General features: G+C 40.3%; 2 protein-coding genes across 2 annotated transcripts; both read right to left on the bottom strand.

Moving 5' to 3' along the window:
• Positions 1-1,424: 1,424 nt before the first annotated feature.
• On the bottom strand, positions 1,425-4,734 carry mrps2 (mitochondrial ribosomal protein S2). Its single transcript, XM_034123066.1, has 4 exons — positions 4,595-4,734; positions 4,248-4,364; positions 4,037-4,157; positions 1,425-2,624 (listed from the first exon to the last, which is right to left on the bottom strand). The coding sequence occupies exons 1-4, from the start codon at positions 4,617-4,619 to the stop codon at positions 2,063-2,065; spliced, it is 825 nt and encodes a 274-aa protein (XP_033978957.1). The 5' UTR covers positions 4,620-4,734; the 3' UTR covers positions 1,425-2,062.
• Positions 4,735-4,801: 67 nt separating this feature from the next.
• ppp1r26 (protein phosphatase 1, regulatory subunit 26) lies at positions 4,802-15,747 on the bottom strand. Its single transcript, XM_034123065.1, has 5 exons — positions 15,563-15,747; positions 7,448-10,714; positions 5,663-5,777; positions 5,358-5,443; positions 4,802-5,257 (listed from the first exon to the last, which is right to left on the bottom strand). The coding sequence occupies exons 2-5, from the start codon at positions 10,642-10,644 to the stop codon at positions 5,218-5,220; spliced, it is 3,438 nt and encodes a 1,145-aa protein (XP_033978956.1). The 5' UTR covers positions 10,645-10,714; positions 15,563-15,747; the 3' UTR covers positions 4,802-5,217.
• Positions 15,748-23,373: the final 7,626 nt, after the last annotated feature.

Genomic DNA, 23,373 nt, shown 5'->3' on the forward strand with positions numbered 1-23,373 from the left:
TTTCTTAAAGGTCCCATGACATGCTTTTCCGGTTATTACCTGTCCCCTTGTGTGTTATGAAGGTTTTTCTGCATGTAAACGGTCTGCAGAGTCACAAACCCTCAAAGTACACCCTGTAGCGAGTAAAACTCTAACACAGAAAAGACCTGTCTATGCTGCCCCAGAACGCCTCGTTGGAGATTTCTCATTTTCCATTGTTTTCTTCCTGGGTTCTGTGACGTGTGAACACCCAAATCAACAACAAATGACCGGATTGGCCCAAATGGACCAATCCGCGGAGCACCTCACACACCAGGATCCCTTGGCTAACTAACAGGGAGTCCCCATTGACTTGCATAGAGCTCCCTGAACGCTGGTAATAGACGAGTTGGGATCGCGGAGAAATGCTCTCCGCAGACCCATTCTCACAGCGTTATAAACCTTTTTCTTACTCAATATCAAGCCACAATTATTGTTTTTACTTCGGCTGTGAGTGTTTGTGTGTGCTCAGGATGAGTTTCGCTTGTTCTCGCTGTATCGCCGACCCGGAAACCTGTCCGCTCCTCGCAGCAGCTCGCAGCAGCGGCGAGCAGCAACGAGCCTCGCAACGTCCCGACCAATCAGAGCACACTGGGCTCACAGGGGGAGGGGGGGGCAGGAGCTCCAACAAGCCGTTTAGGACAGAGTGAATACACATACTGTACAGAGATGCTGTATGAGAAACCAATGTGAGTTTGGAAAATTGCACAATTTAAATCTATTCTAGTAGACATCAACAATGGAAACATGATCAGTAGAAATGGCCATGACATGGGACCTTTAAATGGGTAATTAGATAGATGGAGATACAAGGAACAACTGAGGTAATTCTTTATAAATTATTTGATTTAAAGGACCAAGGACATTCAGACCACTGATGACAGCTCTCAGTCACCAGTAACAGTCTCAGTGCTCTCAGCAAGCAGCCACACCCAACCTCACACAGCACCAGTAAATCTGCTAAAATCGGCTAACTTAGATAAACTAATTGGCCTAGGATAAGTCAATTAAGAGAACACAAAACTCTTATTATGATGCCATAGATAATCATAAACAGCTTAAAACAAAAAAATAGCCTGTTGCATGTGTATCACCTGCCATGGCAAAGCAGGAAACTGCTGAGCGAACATGAAAAACAACACTTGGTTTAAGCGATATAATTTGTCTAATAATTTGCGACCAAACGTCATCACGGCTGCGAAACGCCCATTTGTGTAGTCACTAATAAAGTGAGGGTGCCATTTGTTTGTACTGAAAAGGGAAAGGATTCTTTTTATTTGTTTTTGATGGCATTAACCTGCTTTTCATATTACTTTGATTTTTTTGGACATTTAGTTTGTTTTTATGTGATGTTGGGATTTGGCTAGGATGGTGGGTCATTTTTCATGCAAAAAAGCTGATTTCCCTTTATATCCTCTTTTATTAAGCATTTTACAGCAATGGGTAGATAAAACAAGCAATTTGAACAGAATCATTCTGGTACCTGGGAAACTACAACAGGAGTTTTTTAAGTAATTTGACACTTTCACAACAGCAACACAAGAATTTAGATTATGGCAGTAGACAAAATTCATTGTTTAGTCAGAGTTGCAAAACAGTGAAAGACTACAAAAATATAGTAGGTTATTAAATTAAAACCAGAAGACCATACGTAACAAAAAGATTCCTTTAATAATAATAATAATAACATACACACAACTTCAGTCTTAACATTAGTGGAGTTGCAACGCTCAGTAAATCTACAGAGAAATATTCTGATAATCGATTAATTGCTTAGGTAATTTACAAAAATGGCAAAAATGCTTTTTTCCAGCCTTTCAAATATGTATATGTTGTCCTTTATTCTGTTATATCAAATTAAACTGAATACTTTTGGGTTATTGACTGACAAAACATGACATCTTCAGAAACTGGAATGGACATTTTTCACAATTTTCTTACAATTTATAGTCCAGAAGTGGCAGATGAATCGATTATTACAATAATTTGAATTTTGAGTTGCAACCCTTAACACAAGACAGCATTCTTGCCTTCCCCCCAAACACTAGTTAGATTTTAATCCCAATAATTCAGAGGCATGAAGAGGAGCAGCGGACGGCAGCTCCATGCGTTTCCTTTTGTCCTTAGCACGATTGATAATCATCTTGAATAAGTGACAGTACAACTCCATGGAAATAGGCGTGTCATCATTGCCGGGCACGGGGTACGTCAACAGGCTGGGATTGCAGTTTGAGTCCACCACTCCAATTGTAGGAATGTTCATCTTTGCTGCATCTTTGATTGCCACGTGCTGCTGAAACACATTGTTGAGAGTGGAGAGGAAGACGATGAGGTCTGGCAGGCGGACCCCAGGGCCGTACTGGATCGGGGCGTTGGTGAGGAGGCCGCCCTGCCAGTAACGGGTGTGAGCGTACTCCCCACATCCCTTAGCAGTGCTCTCCACCAGCTGGCTGAACTGACGCTGGCGGCTGACAAACAGTATGACGCCCCCCCGATACGCTACATGTGCGGTGAAGTTCAGGGCCAGCTGAAGGTGCTCCATGGTCTGGTCCAGATCAATAATATCTTGTTCCAATCGGCAGCCATACAGGTATGGTTCCATGAGCCTGTGAACACAAATAATTACAGTTAGGCTATGTATGATATTGCATACTATTCATTGCCACAGTTTCTGAGTATGATATGTGGGCTTAAAGGTGGGGTAGGTAAGTTTGTAAGTTTGAGAAACCGGCTCGAGTGCGCTAGAATTTGAAAATACACAACGGGAAAAAATCTGCCACTTCCTTACAGAGCCCCTCCTCCAACACACACAAACGCGCAAATGACCAATGAGGGCACGAGATAAGTTTGTGCACAGATGGAAGGCTGACAGGCAGGTAGGCCATCCAGTTATTTTAGCTGGGCCGGCTAAAATGATTGGTCGTGCTTTCTACAGTACTACGGCTTCCACAGATGAAATATTTTTATGGATTTTTTGTCAAAGCACTTAAGATATTCATTGCTATCGAGATGTTAAGAGCATTCCATGGAATAACAAAAAGTGTATCTCGAGCCGGTTTCTCAAACTTACCTACCCCACCTTTAATGGACGAGATATTTCTTTCTGAAAGGCTATTACCGTACTGGTTACTTTGCAGCCCGGACATTTCCCCCAAAACACATTTAGACACGAACTCAACACAGAAGTACCTTTCAAATCCGATCATTTTTAAGACCTTCTAAAATCATATTTAAGACTTTTCTTATAATAATATTTAAGACTTTTTAAGGCCTTCAATTCTGATTATCAAATGTAAGACTTTTTAAGACCCCGCGGGAACCCTGTGTATGTATGTATACACATATATAGGGCACACACAGGGCAGTCCAGAATTTGTACAGTTACCATGCTCTAGATTTACTCCACTGGGTTGAAACTGGTAATTGATTTAATTTGAATCAATATTTTCGAAAATCAAAACAGAAACAAGGTCAATCCAAAGTACAACACTGGTCAATTTCCTTTAGTTGATCAGAAGCTATTTGTTAATTTATTTGATTGGTTGTACAACTGAAAAAGAACAATCAGCAACTAACTAACAAACTGATTAGTAGCTGCATTTTAAAACATTGGCATTGTTGAAGGGAACCTGTGAACAAAGAATTGCATGGCCAATGATAGTTTCACTGGAATCGTAGAGCATAAGAGACCTTTAAAATTAATTTAAGGACGACACATTCAGTGCCGAGTGTAGAAAATGTGATATTTCAGTTGTTTCTGACATTTAAGAGCCCAAAACGAAACATAAATGTATTTGAAGACAGCCAGCAGATTACTTGATAAGGAAAAGAAAGTTGCAGGCCAATCTTTTACACTCAAATTATTGAATAAATAGAGTTGCTTTACCATTATGTATCTCTCTGCGGTATACGGTTATGGTACATGGATGACCCTAACCAAACAATTCCCACCCCAATGTCACTGCAGATCCAACGCAACAAAATACATAAAGGGCTGATGAGCTTTACTAATACCAACCTGTGTCTGCAGCCCTTCTTATGTCCAAGATGCACACTGGCCTCGAACAGGGATTTGACCGAGAAGAGCTCCGACACACGAAAGAAGTCAGGCTTCTCGAGTGGCAGGGTCATTATCCTTTCTGTATGTAGGAGAAATGACATTGCTTAAAGTCTAACATAAAACAAACTTGCACACACCTGACCTGATGGTTAAGCATTTGTTAGATTACCTGAAGCATCCTTAACTTGTAGTTGAGGTGATTTGACAGCTGCCTCGGTGCCGTAGAAATGTCCAGAAGCGGGGTATCCCATTGTAACAGCTCTGGACTGTCGTAGCGCCCAAAGCCCTTGAAATAAAACACAAATATCAGTCAAAGAAACCGATATAAGTTAACTTGTGACAAGCGAGTAGTGCTAGCTACGGAGCTTGCTAACGTAACGGACGTTAGCTGTGATGCTAATGTGCCCGTTAGCATTACAAACAGAACAATGCTACAGCATGTTTATTGTTTGTGATACTCCCACATGATTCAGTTTATAACATTACTTTGTCGGATAGTAAACCATGCTTCCATACCTTTCGTAAGTGCCCGGGCAGCCATGCTTGCTTGAGTACCACGGAAGGTCAGCAAACTGCGACTGCGTGTTTGTAGTTCAGGGACTGCCGTAAAGTCCGTCTGTCGTGAACGCTCTATGCATTAAACTACATCACCCATGACGGCAAATCATTGTCTTTACGTTTAAACTTTATTGAAAAAGAAATACAACACAACTGACAACGGCATCGTGTTATTTGGCTTTAAAAGATATACACAATATAAACCAACGTTACTTTTAAGAAATAACTCATAGAACACATGTCTGGCAATAAAGATGACATATTTCAAAACAAACAATAACAGCTGTAGTATGTTTCATGCCATCTATTTGGTGCAGGAAAATAATAATAAGGTAATATCAATTGGCTAAATAAACAACAAATTAACTTCCAAATCTCATTACATATTTTGGAAAAACCTTATTAATATTTAATTAGGAAGATGACAAAGATGTTTCTTTTGAAATCCAACTTAAAACAATGCCACCTGCCTTCAACATCAAGTCTAACACCAAATCTTCTAACGCCTAATGAAGTGTAAACAATTATTCAGCAACCCACATATTGCGATACCATGCATGCCTCAAATGCAAAGGTATGTTTTATTTTGTTACGCTGTGGTGGCTGGATGCTTCACTGTTCCTGAAAAAGATGAAAATCGTCCAAAATGAATGGGTTTTTATTTGAATGTGATTAGTCACTGTGGAAAAAAACATATAGGTCTAACCACACACACACATACCTGTCGACAGGAATGAACTGAAGCTTTCTCTTGACACATTCCACTGCCTTTCTGTACACAGGAGCACGGCTGTAAGAAGGAACCCCCTGCAACATATTGCAATGATTCTCACTCTGGATATTGATTACTTTGAACTCACATCTAATGAAAATAATAACACAAAAACACCCAAATATTGCTGTTGCCGTAGCTGAAGGGTCTGAGATTTTGTGTTGCAAAATATCTGGTTTCAGGTCAAAAGATACAGCGTGTAGAAAGTAGAAACCTAAGCTACAGCTAACACTGGGGTTTCTATGTAATTGTACCTTTTTGCATATGCGTGTAAGGAACCTCGTGTCGAACATCCTGACTCTATCCTCCGTGGTTAGAGCTATGCAAGGTCTGAAGGTGATGCCAGGGTCAATAGCACTGGACAAAGACCTGGGCAAAGAGCAGGACACACATCAGACAAATTCCCAGTAATGACTTAATGCTCTATTAATCCATCACAAACTCCATCTTCAAGCAAGTTAACAGTGTGCAAGTTCAAATTGTAAGGGTTCAATGAACCACGATGAGCGTTACAGTGATGCAATTAGAGTTATTATACATTATTAATGAGGACCCAATGTAGCTCGGATTCCAATCTTTATTACACAGATGCACTTAAAAGACACAGCAACAATTTGTTTTCTGAAAGAGTAAAAGAAAAAAAGAAACAGATCTTACAAAATATTTACAAAACCTGGCAATGCACAGCATGTTCAGTAACTTCTTTTGTTTGATAAACAAAAATAAATAACCTTTTTCACATAGGAAATTCAAGAAAACGTCAACATGACAAAGAAATGAACACACTAAATATCAATATAATCAACCAGAGAGAAATAACCATGTGGCTTCTGGAAAAACGCTTGAGTCATCGTGGCTTTTATACGAGCAATACGTTTTAATCTGAGTTTAAACCATAAAAGGGCACTATGAAAAACAAATGTTGAGAAGATGTGGTTTAATGTTTCTACAGTAGTTAAGAGAGGAAACATGATTGTTCCACTCCAAATGTTATTATAGATTTTGTCTACAAAAGGTGCCTGTCAAGGGGTCAAGGGTATAATCTGTTTTTAAAGTGTACCCTGGCTATTTCCCTTATGGGCAAAAGTTAGAAAGGCTATTCTCAATCTATGGGTGAGAGGTCATTGGGTCTGCATTCTGCAAGTGGCCTCCTAGTTTCCATTAGTGATTTATTAGCCATTTATTTATCAACTGATTCATCTTTACCTATCAGAACTTCTCAGAGACCCATGTGATGTTCAAAACCTAAAGTAATGCAATTTACTCTCTGACAAAGAAAAATGTGTTTTGCTCTTTTATGCTTCATTTTTTTACCAATCAATTAATGAAACCAAACTGTGTCGTTTTTTGATTTACCGTACTCGTACCGTACAAAACGTGAATTAATTGAACACTTATTTAGTTTTTTCTTATGGCTTTTATTGAGATACCCCTGATGAAGGCAATGATGGAAAACATATTACAATGACAACAATACTTTTTAACTTTTGCACATGAAATGACTTAAAGTAAGCCCATAAGTTATATTGGGTAAGATTTTGTGATGACAGCATGTATTTTCTGATTACCATTGCTATGAGTTTTCTCTGTGGTAAATTAAAAAAGATACATCCACATTTGAAGCATTTGGTCTTAACCCTATATATTTTTTTTATTTTTTTTTGGTCACTTCTTTTTACGTAAAACTTGAAAGATATTTAGCATGATGCTGTTTTTTTCTCCAAAAAAGCCTTTTGATAATCGTACTACTTATTCAGTCTGCCTTCAGTTTGAATATTTAACTGTATTGCTTTCCAAAGGTTTGCTGATATGAAATAACAAAAAAAGTTGCCATGGTGGCAAAGCCATATAAATGTACAAACACATAAAAAAAAAAGCCTGTTTCATCTTATCATATTAACAAACATTCCCTACCGTCCCATACATGAATGAGCTTGACCATAACCTATACTATATTTATAAGCAGGTCACAATTGAGAAACTCATTTTAAATAGAATTCATGATGCTATGGGACATAGAGGCCAAACGAAATACTTACGAATCGGAATAGCCCTGCTTCTGCCCTGGATTTCTGGTGTTGCCTGATTCACAATCTGTCTCGTCTATAAAGTCTTCCTCTTTCCTCTCTAGATGTTCTTCCTTATCGTCTATCTCCATACTCTCACTTTCTCTCTTCATCTCACGTAGCAAGTCCACTTTTTCATTTCCCTCGCTTCTTTCCCTGCTTCGAACCTGGACATGGTTGGTCCTATTAGACTCCAGTTCAACAAACACACTCTTGTCTTTAGATATGTGCACCATACTCTCTGTCTCTCCTTCTATAGGGAACTGAGACCTCTGTGTAAAGGACACTCTTGGATGCTGCCTGGCAGTTGACAAAAGACTCAAACCAGGAGATCTGAACGTGGCATTTACATGTGTCTCTGTGGAGCAGGGCAAAGGAGCTCTGCTGGTCCTTGCAGAGGACCAAACAGTGCCTGGAGTTTGTGATTTGGGCCCCTCGCTTTGATAAGCGGGAGATGCTGATGAAGTCTCGCTGATTTTAGAAGATGTGATATGGAATGGAGTTCGACTAGGCATCCTAGAGTCAGTAATTGGAAGTCCGAAGCTCTGGCGCCACTTGTTTGCCTCAGAGCGAGAATGAGCAATGTTAGGACTCAACACAGGCCTAACCTTCGCAATCTGTGGGGTGACATTGTGGAAGATACCTTTTCCAAAGGTAGGCCTCATTTGCTCAGTTCTAGCCGCCCCCGCCCCGTCTGCTGGCTCCAAAGCAGTCGGGCCGCAGGAGAGACGCGATTGTGCGCCAACAGCAGATATGTCTGGCATCAAACCCTGTGGTGTGGGAAGAGGCTGACTCCAGAAAGGAGATTGTCCTGGACTTGGAATTTCAGCCTGCTGATTTTCCTGTTTAATGTCTCTCTCTTGAAGTGGGGCACAAACCGCCGTAGTACCGTTTCTTGATACATCTTCATCTTTACTTTTCTCCGTGGTTGATACTTTCGCCTTTTCAGCCAGAAACCTTCTGATCTCTAGCTCGATGCTATCGTCGCTGTCCACTGAACTGCTGTCCTCCTTTGTCTCAACAGCAGTCTGTGTATTGTACGGCAACAGAGTGGCTTGAACACCAGCTGTCAATTCACCTTCATGCATATCTTTACTTTTATTGGTTTGTTTGTGGTGTGAAATTCTGTTTTTACTTAATCCAGACTTATCTTTCACCTCAACTTTTCTCTTTTCTACTTTTTTCAGAACTTTTATGGAAATAGGATCAATTTTTAACTTTTTGGTCTCTAAAGTATTTCCCAGCAATGGTTCTCCATCCGTTAGGCTCAGCCTTGATTTCCGCTTAAGATCTCGCTTTTTCTTTGTCTTCTTCTTTGTCTTGAGCAGGTCTTTTATAGCCGTGTCTAGGTCTTCATCACTGTCAAGCGAGCTGCTTTTGTCTCCACTCTGCTCCGTCTCGATTAGTCCAGACATTTGGTGTGTTTGACAACTCTGGGAAACTAATAATGGGCTGGATTCTATTCCACGCTCAGGTGAAGCTTTAGTGGCTGTTTCTTCAACATTGTCATCTGTCCTTGGAGGGTTGGAAATGCTCAGGTTTGCCTCTTTTGCTTTTCTTCTCTGCGTCAAAGACAATTTTAGGGGTTTCTTTTGAGTTGCAACTGGTTCTTCTTTCGCTGTCTCTGGCTCATTTATACTTTGAGGCTCTTGAGTCTTAGCAGTGGGCGGTTGTTTGAGCATTTGGGCCTTCTGCTCAAGAAAATTCTTGATTTCTTGCTCTATCCCATCTTCACTATCAATGGAGCTGCCATCACTTTCTTCATCCGGGCAGTTGCCAGGAGGGGATGATTGCACAGAAGATTCGGTGGGGGTGCAACTGCTATGGCCAACACTATGATGAAAGACTTCAGGCATGACAGTTTTTGAAATGTCCAGTATTGCCTCAGCACACATGAGCTCTGCAGTAGTATTAATTTTCGAAGGGGACGTAGTAAGTTGCTCCTTAAAACCTTCAACTTGAAACAAAAGCAATTCATTTCCTTTACCCTTCGAGCTCCCGGAGAGTGTATTCTTGGGTATGAAAATGGATGAAGAAGGAGTTTGAACAGATTTGACTTCTTTCTCTGCAACGGTCTTCTTCTTTCTCAGTCTTTTTTTCTTCATTGTTTCAGTGCTCGTACTTCCAACAGCATGCAGTAAAGACTTAGTAAAGTGTTTTGGCTTGTGCAAGAATGGATTAAGGACACTCTTATCTTTGAGTTGCTCAAGCTGGTAGGAGCGAATAGCTTCTTCAATCCCATCATCGCTAGTTGAGTCAGACTCTTCTTTTAATGCATGTGGAATGAAGGGTTCTGGTTTGACCTGTTGCTCCTTTTTCTCCAACTGGTATCTTTGAATGGCTTCCTCGATGCCATCGTCACTACTGGAATCATTTGAGTCTTCCTCCACTTTAACTTTGACCGGGCATTTTGCTTTGTTGAAGAGGTTGATTGTTTTCGAGGGGATCTTCATTGGCTCTGGGGACATGACTAAACTTTTGGTTGTTGAACTTTTATTGAAATCAAATGTATTAGCTGTGTTTTCATTTAGGGAGATTTTGTCTTTGATATACTTTTTTATAGGTATAACAGCTGGTGATGTGGGAGTCTCAGCTTTGACACTTTCTGGGAACTGGCTGCTGGCAATCAAAAATGTTTTGTTGTCAGAGTTCTGTTTGGAAACCTCAGGAAAAGGAGGGCTTTTCCTGGGAATGTTGGATGATTCGAGAAAGGTGAAGCATGGTTCCGCCTTGCGTTTGTGATCATCCTTTTCCTTCAAATATTCCAGTATTGCCTCCTCAATTCCTCTGTCCACAGAACTATCGCTGTCAGAGTCACTGCTCTCGTGGTTGATTGGGGAGGAAACATCTGCCTGTTGGTTCTCAGTGGGACTTTTAGTTTTGGACTTAGCCCCCACATAAGAACCCATCGCAACCTTGCACACTTGGGGATGAACTTCCTGTCCTGGTGGTACGTTTCCCTCGATCTCGTCGCCCATCTCGAGTGAGGACTGGGTGCTCCTAAGGCTCTCTATGATCATCTGGACCTTATCTGAGATAGGTGTGCCTCTGGTGGACAACTCTGGGTCAGAGTCATTGAAGCAGACTGGAAGGCTATAGCCTCCAGGTGGGCCACATGTTCTCCATTCTGTTTGCCTCGCTGCGACAGGAGGGACATTCATCAAGTACATTCTAGTGGAGGGGGGGTGAGGTCCTCGACCATTGGAGTGCAGCTGCCTCCAATCAATCACATCGTTCAATCTGAGGAGAGAACAGAAATAGAGAAACAATGACAGGCCCGTCAGACTACATTCAGTTCTTTTTGCTGACTTCAGAAAGTTAAAATAAAGTATATCCAAAAATTTCTTAAAGACAACATAAGATGAAATGTATTAAACAATTGTCGTCATTCTGGCATAAGTATGAAGGAAAATTAGAATGAATTAAAATAAATCCAATAATAACTTTCAGTAGATAGATTTTTGATACCCAATGTCCATTATTTAAAAGGTCTGCAAACAAAGGCAACATTGGGCTTCCCTTATGGCTTTAAGCATGTATAGTAAAGAGAAATAAATACATTTGTATGTATTGCTTGGCAGGTATAATGGGAAACACTGTGGATCACTCATGCTTACAATTTTGTATAAACCTTACACAATACATCTTCCAAATTCTCACTGTTAAGATATTGTAGGAGTAGGAACTGAAGTTAAGGGTTGTTGTAGCTTGGGGTACGTTTCACTTCGGTTAAATGGATTCCTTGCGTCCCTCACTTGTATGGGCTCAGAACAGTCTCATAATACACACATGCACACAGAAGGATTCACACTTGTATTTCATGATCCGCAAAAGGATCCACACTTGTGTTTTGCAATGCACACACAAATGTGTTCCGTTTCATATACATGTAAATAAAATCCAAACACAGAAAAAAGTTTTACATATGTATTTTTGATCCACACATATTTGTTTACCGTTTAAAACCGCTGCACCTACAAACACAAACCGCTTTCTGTGCATGGATCGCTGTGCATTCGTGTGTGGGTTTTTTGAGACTCCCCTGACGGTCACCCGATTCGTACTTGTCATTTCTTTCACCTATAGCCAATCAGATGTCTCCTCCAGTCTAAGCCAATCACATGAGCGCGCCCCCACGAGGGTAGGATTTCTTGCGTTCATGACACTTCATATACGCATTTTGCGCTGTCCGAGCAGGGTTTCCGCGGACAGAATTTATTTTACCGGACAAATTTGAAACTTACCGGTCATGTTTCAATAATAATAATAAGAAGAAGAATTGTGTAGCAGAGATTCCGTTAGCAGGTAATTACCGGACTATGACCGGATATGGCTAATAACACGGGAGTAAGGATCATCTCTTTTCCTCTCTCCCTCCCTCTCTCCTGACAGCCCGTCAGTTTCTCATGCAGCTCGCTAAAACTTCACTCACGTATCCATATCGATCAGATCCAGCTCTCCTGATCGGCCTTTATAGAGAGCACCGATCAAACTATTAAGAGTGAATATTAGAGATGGGCGAGTCCTGATTCATCCGGATCATTAACCCGGATCCTAGAAATGAGCTGGTCGTGACGAGTCTCCCCTCTCCATTAACCCGAGTCCTTTGAGTCCCACACTTGGTGTGACGTACAAATTAAAACTATAAATTGCGTCACTCGCTACTCTCTTTATAACATGTAAAATCACATTACAACGTACCCCAGTCCATCTGCCTACCCTTTGGCAAGTAGGATAGCTGCCAGAAGTGATCGTTTGGCTCAGGGGAGGGGACGCGGATCAGTGAAACTTCCTGCAGACTCAGAGGAGCCGACGGCTCCTAACCGTAATAGCATAGCAGATCCAGAGATCCATACTCGTCATGTGCACGAGCATAGCCCCTCCTCCAGCACCCGGCGGCTATATTATGCACGAGTCAACAGCAGACTCGCAGATTCGCAGATTCGCAAATCCTGACTCACTGTGCAAAACATAGCAGACTCGTGCGGACTCGTAACCGTATAGCAGCAGATCCAGAGATCCAGCAGACTCGTCATCATGCACGATTCAACAGCAGACTCAGATTCGCTAAATCGCAAAATGACCTTTTTTTTGTGATCAATATGTTTTATTAAAGCAAAAGACACCACTTTACACACATTTAACACATACAAACTCCAGTATTGCAATGATTACGCAGTCCATGAGAAAATATGGGGGGCATATGATTAGATATAATTATATGTTTAATAATAATAATTGTATAATTAAGACATTTTATATATTCTAACTGTTTTGCAATTTTCTATCATTTGTCATTATTTGTTTCTTTTTGTGTGCTATGTTCAAAATAAACGTTTTGCCAAGTAAGATCCTTATTGGAAATGCAGCTGCAGGCAGGCTCCATGGACCCGTCAGCTCCGGACAGCGCAAAATGCGTACATGAAGCGCTACGTCATGAACGCAAGAAATCTACCCTCGTGGGGGCGCGCTCATGTGATTGGCTTAGAATTGAGGAGACATCTGATTGGCTATAGATATAAAAAATTACAAGTACGAATCGGGTGACCGTCAGGGGAGTCTCAAAAAACCCACACACGAATGCACAGCGATCCATGCACAGAAAGCGGGTTGTGTTTGTAGGTGCAGCGGTTTTAAACGGAAAACAAATATGTGAGGATCAAAAATACATATGTAAAACTTTTTTCTGTATTTGGATTTTATTTACATGTATATGAAACGGAACACATTTGTGTGTGCATTGACAAACACAAGTGTGGATCCGGAAATACAAGTGTGAATCCTTTTGCGGATCATGAAATACAAGTGTGAATCCTTCTGTGTGCATGTGTGTAATATGAGACTGTTCTGAGCCCATACACTTGCGTTGTTTCCCTGCGTTTAGTCCCTCCCACCAGGGAAGCATGGAGAGACGCAAGGAAACCACGAGAAGCAGGGAAATGAGTTTTAAGAGCAATGGGACGTCCTTTCCTCCGGAGCGTCACCTGAAGCGACGTCCGTTTGTGATGACTCCACACAGCTGATCGTCTGACAGCAGCCAGATCAGTGCATGCACTGGAGGATGGTCTGGTAGTTCCTCGATTATTGCTCCTCCGTTATCGCTCCTCCGGCACAAATAAGGCCACTGGGACTCTACTCAAGATGGCGCAGACAAATCAACTTCCGGTGATACCGAGACCGAGGAGCAAGAAATGAAAAATAAGAGAAGTGAAACGCACCCAGGGTCATGCATTTATTACGAAGCACCAACAATGTCAGAGAGAGTAACGGCTGTACTTTAATACAAAGATGCCGTCTAATTAATGTATCAATTACTTTAAATTAAAAATCATTATATGATCATGTTTATCCAATAGGTCTTTGTCTCTTGAACAACCTTTGTCTAATTCAGTTTTAACACCACATTGGATTGGATATTGTTTAAACCCTTGTTGATGAACAGCTTTGACTATGCACACATCAAACTGTGTAATGAAGTACAGAATAAATACGGGTGCACAATATTGGACCTTTGTTGGGAAATTAGTTCCCCGCTAAATGTTGTCTGATTGTCAATGCAGAAAACGAATATTATACAGATTATGTTTTTTCCCTGCGTTGCCTCGAATATAATGGAACAAGGTGGCATTTGGCTTTTAAACAAATAAATGTCTCTCTCAAAACCAAGTAACTCGTGATTTTGCACAGAAAGTACCAAAAGTAAAAGTACTCCTTTTGCAGAATGCCCTGTTTCATAATATTATTAACATTACATTATTAAAATACAATTATTCATGCTTTAATGAGACTAACTAATGTTGAGGCTGTTGAAGGAGGAGTAAAACGACTATTTTACTGTACTGTTGGGTGGCCTAATCTGTGATACAACTTTTTTAATTGATAGTTGATCTATCTTTTGCATTTAGGATCCATCTCAACATCAAAAGTGAATAAAGTTGTTTGAGAAAAGTAGTGAGGTTAAAATAACAATATTTAGCCTTCCTCTGAAATGAAAGGAAGTAAAAGTATTAATACTCAAATACTGGAGTAAATGTAACAGTTAAACACATATTGACTGTAACCCTAACTGTTCCTGTTTCATGGTGCAAACGCAGTTCATGCAAACAAATCGAAAATATAACTGGATACCTGCCAGGCTGCGTAGATATTGAATGGTAAGATGGCACCTGGTGAACCATATACTATAATGAGTCATGTCGAGAGATCAACGATGCAAAAGCCAGTATTGTGCATCCATGTAAATACATGCTACTAGACATTATCCCAGTAGGCTATAGGAGTCGCTATGCAACCGCCTTTAGCCTATTATCTACCCTAATTGTGAATCCTCCCGAACTCTGCACCCTGCAGGGGGATATGGGCATCCCCTCTACAGCCTGACACCAAGTGACAAAATGCACAACTCCTATTATTAAAACCTGCTAAACGTGTAGAAAATAGCAAACCACTACAGGAAACCAGGATGGGTAACCAAAGACGCCCCGCTGAAAAAAATACGCCGAGAAGCAGAAAAAACGAGCTAAAAACGTAGCATAACGTAGTCGTATGCCAACTTTGTTTGACATATCTAACAAAGTTTAACTGCACATTCAAACATAAATGGGTAGCATTTTCTGGATTGCATAAGCAACCGTGTTGTTGGGTGTATTTTCCCTTCCGGACCCTTTCCTGTTTGCGACAAAGAAACCCCGGCTGTCACCGTATCCCTCTAGCGGCACGAACTGCACCGATGCCCGGCGTGCAGCGCTAGGAGACTCCGCAGAGCAACCATGTTTCTTCGTACCGGCCACGGTTGTCAAAACGCTCCGTATTCAGTCGATATCACCTCTAAACGCGAAAAAGTTCCATAAACACGTCTTTATAAAACAGTATGGCTACATATTTAGTGAGAAAATTGAGCAGATGGTGGTGTGAAACGTTGCAGCGATAACCGTGGCTAGTCGGTGACTTGAAAGACACAGGCGGGCCTCCCGGCTGCTGCAGCCCCGGCATTTTCTCCGGCAAAGAAAGCCTTTGTATTGAGCCACAGCTTACCCTCCTAGCCTCGGCTATTTCGCACAAAAACACAAGCGTAGAAGTTTAACTCACCTAGATATGACACAAAACAGCTCTACGGTAAGATTGTGTTCAGTGCTGCGTGAATTTTAGGATGTTTGTAGTGTCGTCGTGGAGATATTTCGGGGTCCGTCGCCAGCTCACACAGCGCCTGAAGCTCGATCCGTCGAGTCTCCCTCCGCTGCAACTGCCGGGCGGACCAGCTTCCTTAAACCCAGAGTCCAGCCAAGCATGGCCCCTTTCAAACGGCATCACACCACCGGAAGACATGCACGCTTTCATTTTAAAGTACACTCTGCCATTACAAAAACACACAGGGATGGGATACGTTTGATTACATTTAGTATTTCTGCATTAAAACATGAAAACTGGCTTTTTCGGGAACAATTTAGTGTAGCCTACACTACAGGTGGAAGAAGTAGCCCACTTTACGTAAATAAACAAAGATAAAATAAGTAGAAATTCGCTGTCGACATCAAAAGTACTGCATTCAAAATATTATAGTATCTTATAGTAGGTTAGCATTATCATGCAAATAGTATAGTGTACTTAAATACGTCATACAATCTTACTTTTAAGTATAAAAGTAATTAAAACTTAAAGGCTACCAAAAGTAATTTAGGTCTACTCATTTTGCAAAACGGCCTATTTCAGTATAATATAGGCTATATAGGCCAATATATTATTTGATCATAATCATTGATGCACTAATGTGCACTTTAATGTTCAGAGCTCTGCTAATGGTGAAACATTGTTTTTTTTACTATAGGCCTACTGCCAGTTAGTTAGTGAATTTCACAAAGGTAAAGTTAACCACAACCTATAATAATATATGGCAATTCATTTGCTGATTGCATTTTGTATTGTTTATCTGAATCTTCAAAGTAACTGAAGTTATTAAATAAGTGTAGTAGAGAAAGTAGTTAGATCCAATTAATAGAAGTATAATGTTGCAAGTGTAAATACTTAATAGGTACAAAGTACAACATCTTACCTAATTACGTAAATGTACTTAAATACCACTATACCACTATACACCACTGCATTAGTATTATGCAGAATTGCCCTTTAAAAAAGATATAGCTTTTATATAACATCATTTATCATATGAGCACTAATGATGCTGTGATTTACTATCGTGCTGCTTTACATTTTAAGAATGTTGTGTAATATTTGTATAATACTTCTACTACTGGAGGCGTGTGGCGCAGTGGGTTAGTGCGTTGGAGTTCGGATCAGGGGAGCACGTGGTTCAAACCCCACTGCAGTCAGCATGTCGTTGTGTCCCTGGGCAAGACACTTCACCCCAAATTGCTCCTGTGAGGATTGCTCACAGTATTGAGTATGTAAGTCGCTTTGGATAAAAGCGTCTAACAAGTAACATGTAATGTAATGTACTACTAAAACAGACCAGAGGAAGACTAAATAAAATGCCCACAAAAAGCCTTAAAACATAGTAAAAGGGAAAAAAATAGTGTTTGTTGTAAAATGATCAGATGTTATCTCTTCTCTGTAAACTGTACTGTTCTGTAGGCTGATACTTTAAGTGTGAATCTATACGCCTACTGCCTGAATCTGCTTTAGGGTTTTCACTTTCTTTGGTTCATTTATTATATTTTTTAATTCAGTAGGTGAACCTATATGTTCCAACAAGTCCTCCAACTCATACGACCAAATATGTAGTTTGTTCAAGCGCTTATTACGACCTATAATCACGTTTTAAAGTTTTCGACCTCTAGTGCTCCCGTTGATTGCAAACGTTACAGAGGGTAGTTTATTCACAAATAACCCTCTCTGTAAAATCCTAAATTGTAGGATAGTTGGCCATTAAAATGCTTTTTGATTAGATTTCTAGCGAGAAGTACATATTGTACTTTTAGAATCCACGTCCAGTCGATATGTAGGATCTATAGTTTGATAGATATTACGAAGATGATTTGAGGTAAGCGGCAGCTTCCATGTAAAGTTACGGGGTGAAAACAGTATTTCCGGTCTCAACGTTTTCATAATAAAACCAATGATCAAATGATTTAACAGTGATATCTGCAGTACTCATCCACTAAAAAACATCAGTTTATCCTTGTTAATTATACAACATTAATTGGTTTAAATTGTGTACAATGCTTTTGTGTTTTTCCCATAGGTTTTTCTCTTTCGATTCTGAGAGACACATTTATTTTTTCAGAGGTTTTGCTAAAACATCGAACAACACCCATAATCCTGGATGTTTTAGCCGCAATGCACGTCGGGATATGGTGTTTATGCGATATGACATTTTAAAAATAAAATAATATTTTATTCCGAGTGTTCTTGCTTTTCTCTTTGGAAGTCATCACATAAAGGTGTAATACACGGTTCGGCTGCATTAAATATTACACATCTGCCGTAGTTCTTTATTTATAGAGCACTGATGAGAAGACTTCTGGACAAACAGGAAGAACTGCCGCCGAAACTGAATATGTGACATGGATCATAAATATATCAGCAATTAAACAACATCTTCCATTTCTTTTCACACAATACGTCTCCTTGCAGTAAGTATCAACACTAATTCGGCTGACTTTTATATTTGATCCAATTAGTAGATAGGCTATATTTACACTACAACGGTGCACAGCTGATAGAAAGGGACTTGTAGTTTTTAAAGATATTACTGATTTACTGAACTACCTTTCCAACTCCTCTGTTACAGGTCTATACAGGTTCATGGTACAATGCATAAGCTTCAAATCGAGAGACTGAAACTGTATTTTCCTTTACCGTTCTGTTTTAATTTCACAATAAAGTTAATAGTCATATTATGTTTGATATTATTATGTTTTATTAACTAGACCACTGTTTTTTTAACCCGCACCGCCTAGTGGTTAAAGCACGTTATTGAATTTTGTTGTTGAATACGTTTTATTTTATGAAAACATTTAAATATTAAGAGTAGCCTACACACAAAATAGGGGGAAAGTAGAAGGCATGATAGAAATATAGAATAGAAAATATCAAGAAGATACTGTAGTGATCTCTACAATAAAACAACTAGTGGAGGACGTCCAAAGATATTAATAGGAGGATGTGCAAAACAGACAAACTAATAAGGCTTTATTTAAACATTAAAGAATACTTTAAGTTAAAGGGGACCTATTATGCAAAATGCACTTTTGTACGTCTTTTATACATGAATATGTGTCCCCGGTGTTCCAGGGAACTCACCAAGTGTCAGAAAACACAACCCTCTCTCTTTTCCTCCATACCCAAATCTCTAAAAACGGGGCTGCAACGGATCTGATACAGACTGATCCAGATTTGAACATTTCTCTGACGTCAGGACGGAGGAGCTCCGCCTATATGGCCAACTCTCCACCTATCAGGGGAATGAGAGGTTGCCGTGGCATGGTAACAGCATGGTAACACGACGCTCGTAACTCGGCCCCCTCCTTTGCAGGGGGGCGTGGTCAGCTGCAGCGCCTGCAAAGACAGGGTGGAGGAGAGCAAAATAGAGGGAAATGAGGCATGGCTAAAATGCATGATCTGTTTGGTATTTTGAAAAAGAAAACGTATACATATACCTTATATACAGTAGGTATGGCCCTACAATATATTATTCAAATATAGCATGATAGGTCCACTTTAAGGTCTTCTTTTGAATAAGAAAAAAACGTTGGGGGTATCCACAGATAAATATTAAGTCTGACAAAGTACTTAACGTCTAATATATTGCATAGTTTATTTTGGCACTTGACAATCACCTTCCCTGCATTTGACTCAGGTGTAACTAAAGTCTGATTTAAGGGTTGTTTATATTTCACATCATTAATCAGAATCTGCAAAGTAACTAAAATAAATGTAGTGGAGTAAAAATACCAGGTTAACCTCTGAATTGTAGTGGAGTAGAACAAAGTAGTACATGCTGCTGTAACAAAAACATTTCCCAACTTGGGATCAATAAAGTATATCTTATCATATCTCATTTTAAGATGATCGATGGCTACTGCCATATTTGCAAAATTTGCCTCTGAACCTTGACAAGTGCATGTTTCAGGTTTATCAATTCACAACAGGAGGGGTCACAGACATAAGACCAGCTGTTAAATAAAGCTCTTCTGACCTTAGCTGTCATGTGGGTATATATTAATGCTGGCCATTATGGACACAAGCAATTTTCACCCATTTATTAATTATATGTTTTAAATTTGATAACACCACTGTGTTTCGTATCCCCTAAACCTCCTGGGGTGTAAACAGTTTAATACTGGCAACTTCTAATTGTGGGAAATACGAAAACGTCTTTTAAAACTACAATTCCCAGTAGAGATGTGCCATAGAACATGTTGCGAAACACACAATAGCCAGCATGTGTAGTTCTGGGGGGGAGGGCTGGGCTGGACCCGTCCAAGTCCAGTTTTGGATAGTCTGCCGTGGTTCCATTCCATTTCAAAGAGCTGTTTGACGCTCGGCGTAACCTTGTCGCACTGCCACTCCAACATCCAATCACAGAGCTTGAGGACTAATCACGGGGTATGTAAAGCAAGGCGGATGTTGTAGTCCCAAACGATAGCTGGGGATTCTGGGTAATGTAGTGTCTTCGGAAACTCTGTAGTGTCTAAACTCCGAAAAAACTATTTGTTTCTCCGAATCGAAGGTTACAAACACAAAAGCATTGTACACAATTTAAACCAATCAATATTGTGTCATTAACAAGGATAAACTGATGTTTTTTAGTGGATGAGTAATGCAGATATCACTGTGTAATCATTTGACAGTGAGGAGAATACTTCTGGTTTTATTATGAAAACTTCGAGACCGGAAAAACTGTTTTCGTGAGGGTTGACGCTAACTTTACATGGAAGCTGCCCCATATACACGTTCTCCTGGCGAGACCTCAAATCATCTTCGTAATATCTATCAAACTATAGATCCTACACATTCACTGGACGTAGATTATAAAAGTACAATATACACTTCTCGCTAGAAATCTAATAAAAAAGCATTTTAATGGCCAAACTATTCCACAATTTAGGATTTTCCAGAGAGGGTTATTTGTGAATAAACGACCCTCCGGAGCGTTTGCAATCAACGGGAGCATGTTGTTTCTTACACGACCACTAGAGGTGCTACACTTTAAAACGTGACTCTGGGTCGTATTAAGCTGCTGAACAATCGACCTATAGAGAGGCGAAGTCCCACCCATCTACTTCCGACCCATGGGACCTTATTTCGGAAAAAATATGTATTGAAGTCGCGTTCACACCGGAGTACTTTTCCCACAATAGTTCATCAGAACTACGATATATTTGCGTTCACACCAAAAAGCCCCAGGAACTAAAGTAGTTCAAATTAGTTCATCTGACCCGCTTTTCAGTCCCTGCTAGAGAGCAGGGACTGTTGTGGGAGAAAATAGTTCATACGTCTGATTGGCTGTGCGGAATGTAAACCACGCCCGTTTGACTCTGAATTTTTTTTTTAAGCGGCCATTGTATTTGCTCGCTTCGGCCAGCGCACCCGAAGAGATTACTTTTGTGAAAGCAGTTATTATAGCAACACTAAATAAATCATCGGAGCGGTGGAGTGATGAAGATGTGTCGGCGCTTCTGGCGATTTACTCGGAGGACGCGAAGCGCCGCATTCAGAAGCTTCTACTGAATGCAGTTTCCGTGGCTCAGCAAAATTAGCAGACCTGGCAAAGTCATGTCGGGATGACTACGAAGGTAAAATAAAATACATGCACTGCACTGTTTTAATCTGCACAATACTGGTCTTAGATGTACTTTTATTTGCTCAGTAGATCGAGCTAGCCATGCTAGAACTTGCTATCATAGGTCCAAGCTGGCTAACAACATCTAGCTAGCTAGCTATTCTCAGCCGTGCCCGCTATGAACACGTTTTGATTTAGAAACTGGATTAGAAACTAGTTTTCCCCTCCGGGATAATACGATAATATAACGTTAGCAATTAGCATGCTAGCTGGACATAATGCTACCTACCTACAATACATTGTAGTTGCTATAATTTCAAGTAATTTGCAACATTTATTCTACATGTTAATAGTAAAAGCTTAAACAGTTGATTACCTGCATGCCACAAAGACTGATGTTCTAATATTTTTGCACATTTAAGTAGAAATGTAATTGAAATTCTATTTATATTTCCTTTTTTTTATTGATTGTTATAATTGTACTCAGCCATGTTATGTTAGATGTCAATCCACTTACACTGTAACTACTCTGGCCTTGAAAGAAGGTTACACATCTAACTGATGTCCACTAATCCCTATAAAACAAAGTTCAAGCATACATTAAGCACAAAACAATAAATAAGGGCACTTTGATATTTATTTTTTATTTGATATTATTTAATCCTATCTTATCTTCTACTTTACACCTGCATTTTGTACACTGTCCCTGCCTGCACCATGTCCAATGTTGTCTCTGTTGACAACCTACTAGGCGATTAAACTGATCTTGTATCTTGCTTATTTCTCCTTAGGAAAGCGGGCACGGGATGACAGCTTCCTTGACACCATCATGGCGATGGACTGCCGTGCCATGGTCAGCAAGGAGAATGAGGACCTGCGTGCCAAGGAGATGCACGACGAACGGCTGCTGCATTCACACAAGGCCCAGGAATCGGACGACCAGCTGCTCATGGTGATGCAGCGCCATGCTGACTCGGCGGCGCGCCAGGTGGAGGTGTCGGCCGGCCAGGTGGAGCAACAAAATACCTTTCAGGCTGGGCTTCTGGCAGTGCAAAGCGAGCTGATTAAATCCAACCGGCCTTCAATAAAAAAATAAAGAAAAACTTGTCGTCGTTGATAAACTGTACAATGACTTGTTGGGAGGCGTGTGGTCTGGTGCGTTGGTGTTCGGATCAGGGGAGCACAGGTTCAAACCCCACTGCAGTCAGCATGTCGTTGTGTCCCTGGGCAAGACACTTCACCCCAAATTGCCTATACCTGGGACAGTTAATTTTGTATTATTGTGATTATATATATGCCACTGTTATTAATACTGACACTTCACTTTGCACTAAGGTGTGTCTGTTGCTGAGCCTACCTATTGTTATTATATATATATATATATATGTTTTGATACTACTGACACTTTATTTGATATTGAAAATGTTAACTTCTATTTACATGCATACGACACACCTGGGACAGCGTGATGCTGTTATTTATAACAATAAAAGAGAACCTACATGGCGATTAAACGGAGCCTGTATCTTACATTTTTCATTACATTTCATGTAACTAAGCTTGCTTATTTCTCCTCTGACACTTTATCTTTACAGTGACCTGTGTAGCATGATACATCACATGTAAGTGATTATTCTGATACCATCATGTTTCATCGGTTATAAACTGGCGAAGCTTCATTTATTGTGGCTTTCAAAAAGATAATTTCATTGTATTTCAAAATTGACCTAAAACTAAATGTTTTTATAAACATGACATGGGGATTTGCTAACTTTTGATTTCCCCCATTTTACACGACACAAATGGAGGCCACTATGGGCCACAACTAACACGTAGGTTTCTGTAGGGTTCATGGCAGACGGATGCAGTTGCTCTCAGGAGGATACATAATAAAGGTGTGTTAGCTGCTGAGCCTATTTAGTGTGCATACGACACACCTGGCACAGTTTATTCATTTCACACGTAGCGTAGCGCGTGCATGTCGTCGTCCAATCCTTTTGTCAATCCTTCGCTTCCGAATCAGCATTGCTATTGCATTTGACTGGTCGACGATCTGTATTTGTGTTTGCTTAAATAACTCAGACGAAGCTCATGTCTGAGGTCGGAAGGTAAACAGACGCCTCATTTACAGCAAGTGGGCGCCATGGATGTATAACAA

Source organism: Trematomus bernacchii, unplaced genomic scaffold, assembly GCF_902827165.1.
Source record: "Trematomus bernacchii unplaced genomic scaffold, fTreBer1.1, whole genome shotgun sequence".
Taxonomy (NCBI): Eukaryota; Metazoa; Chordata; class Actinopteri; order Perciformes; family Nototheniidae; genus Trematomus; species Trematomus bernacchii.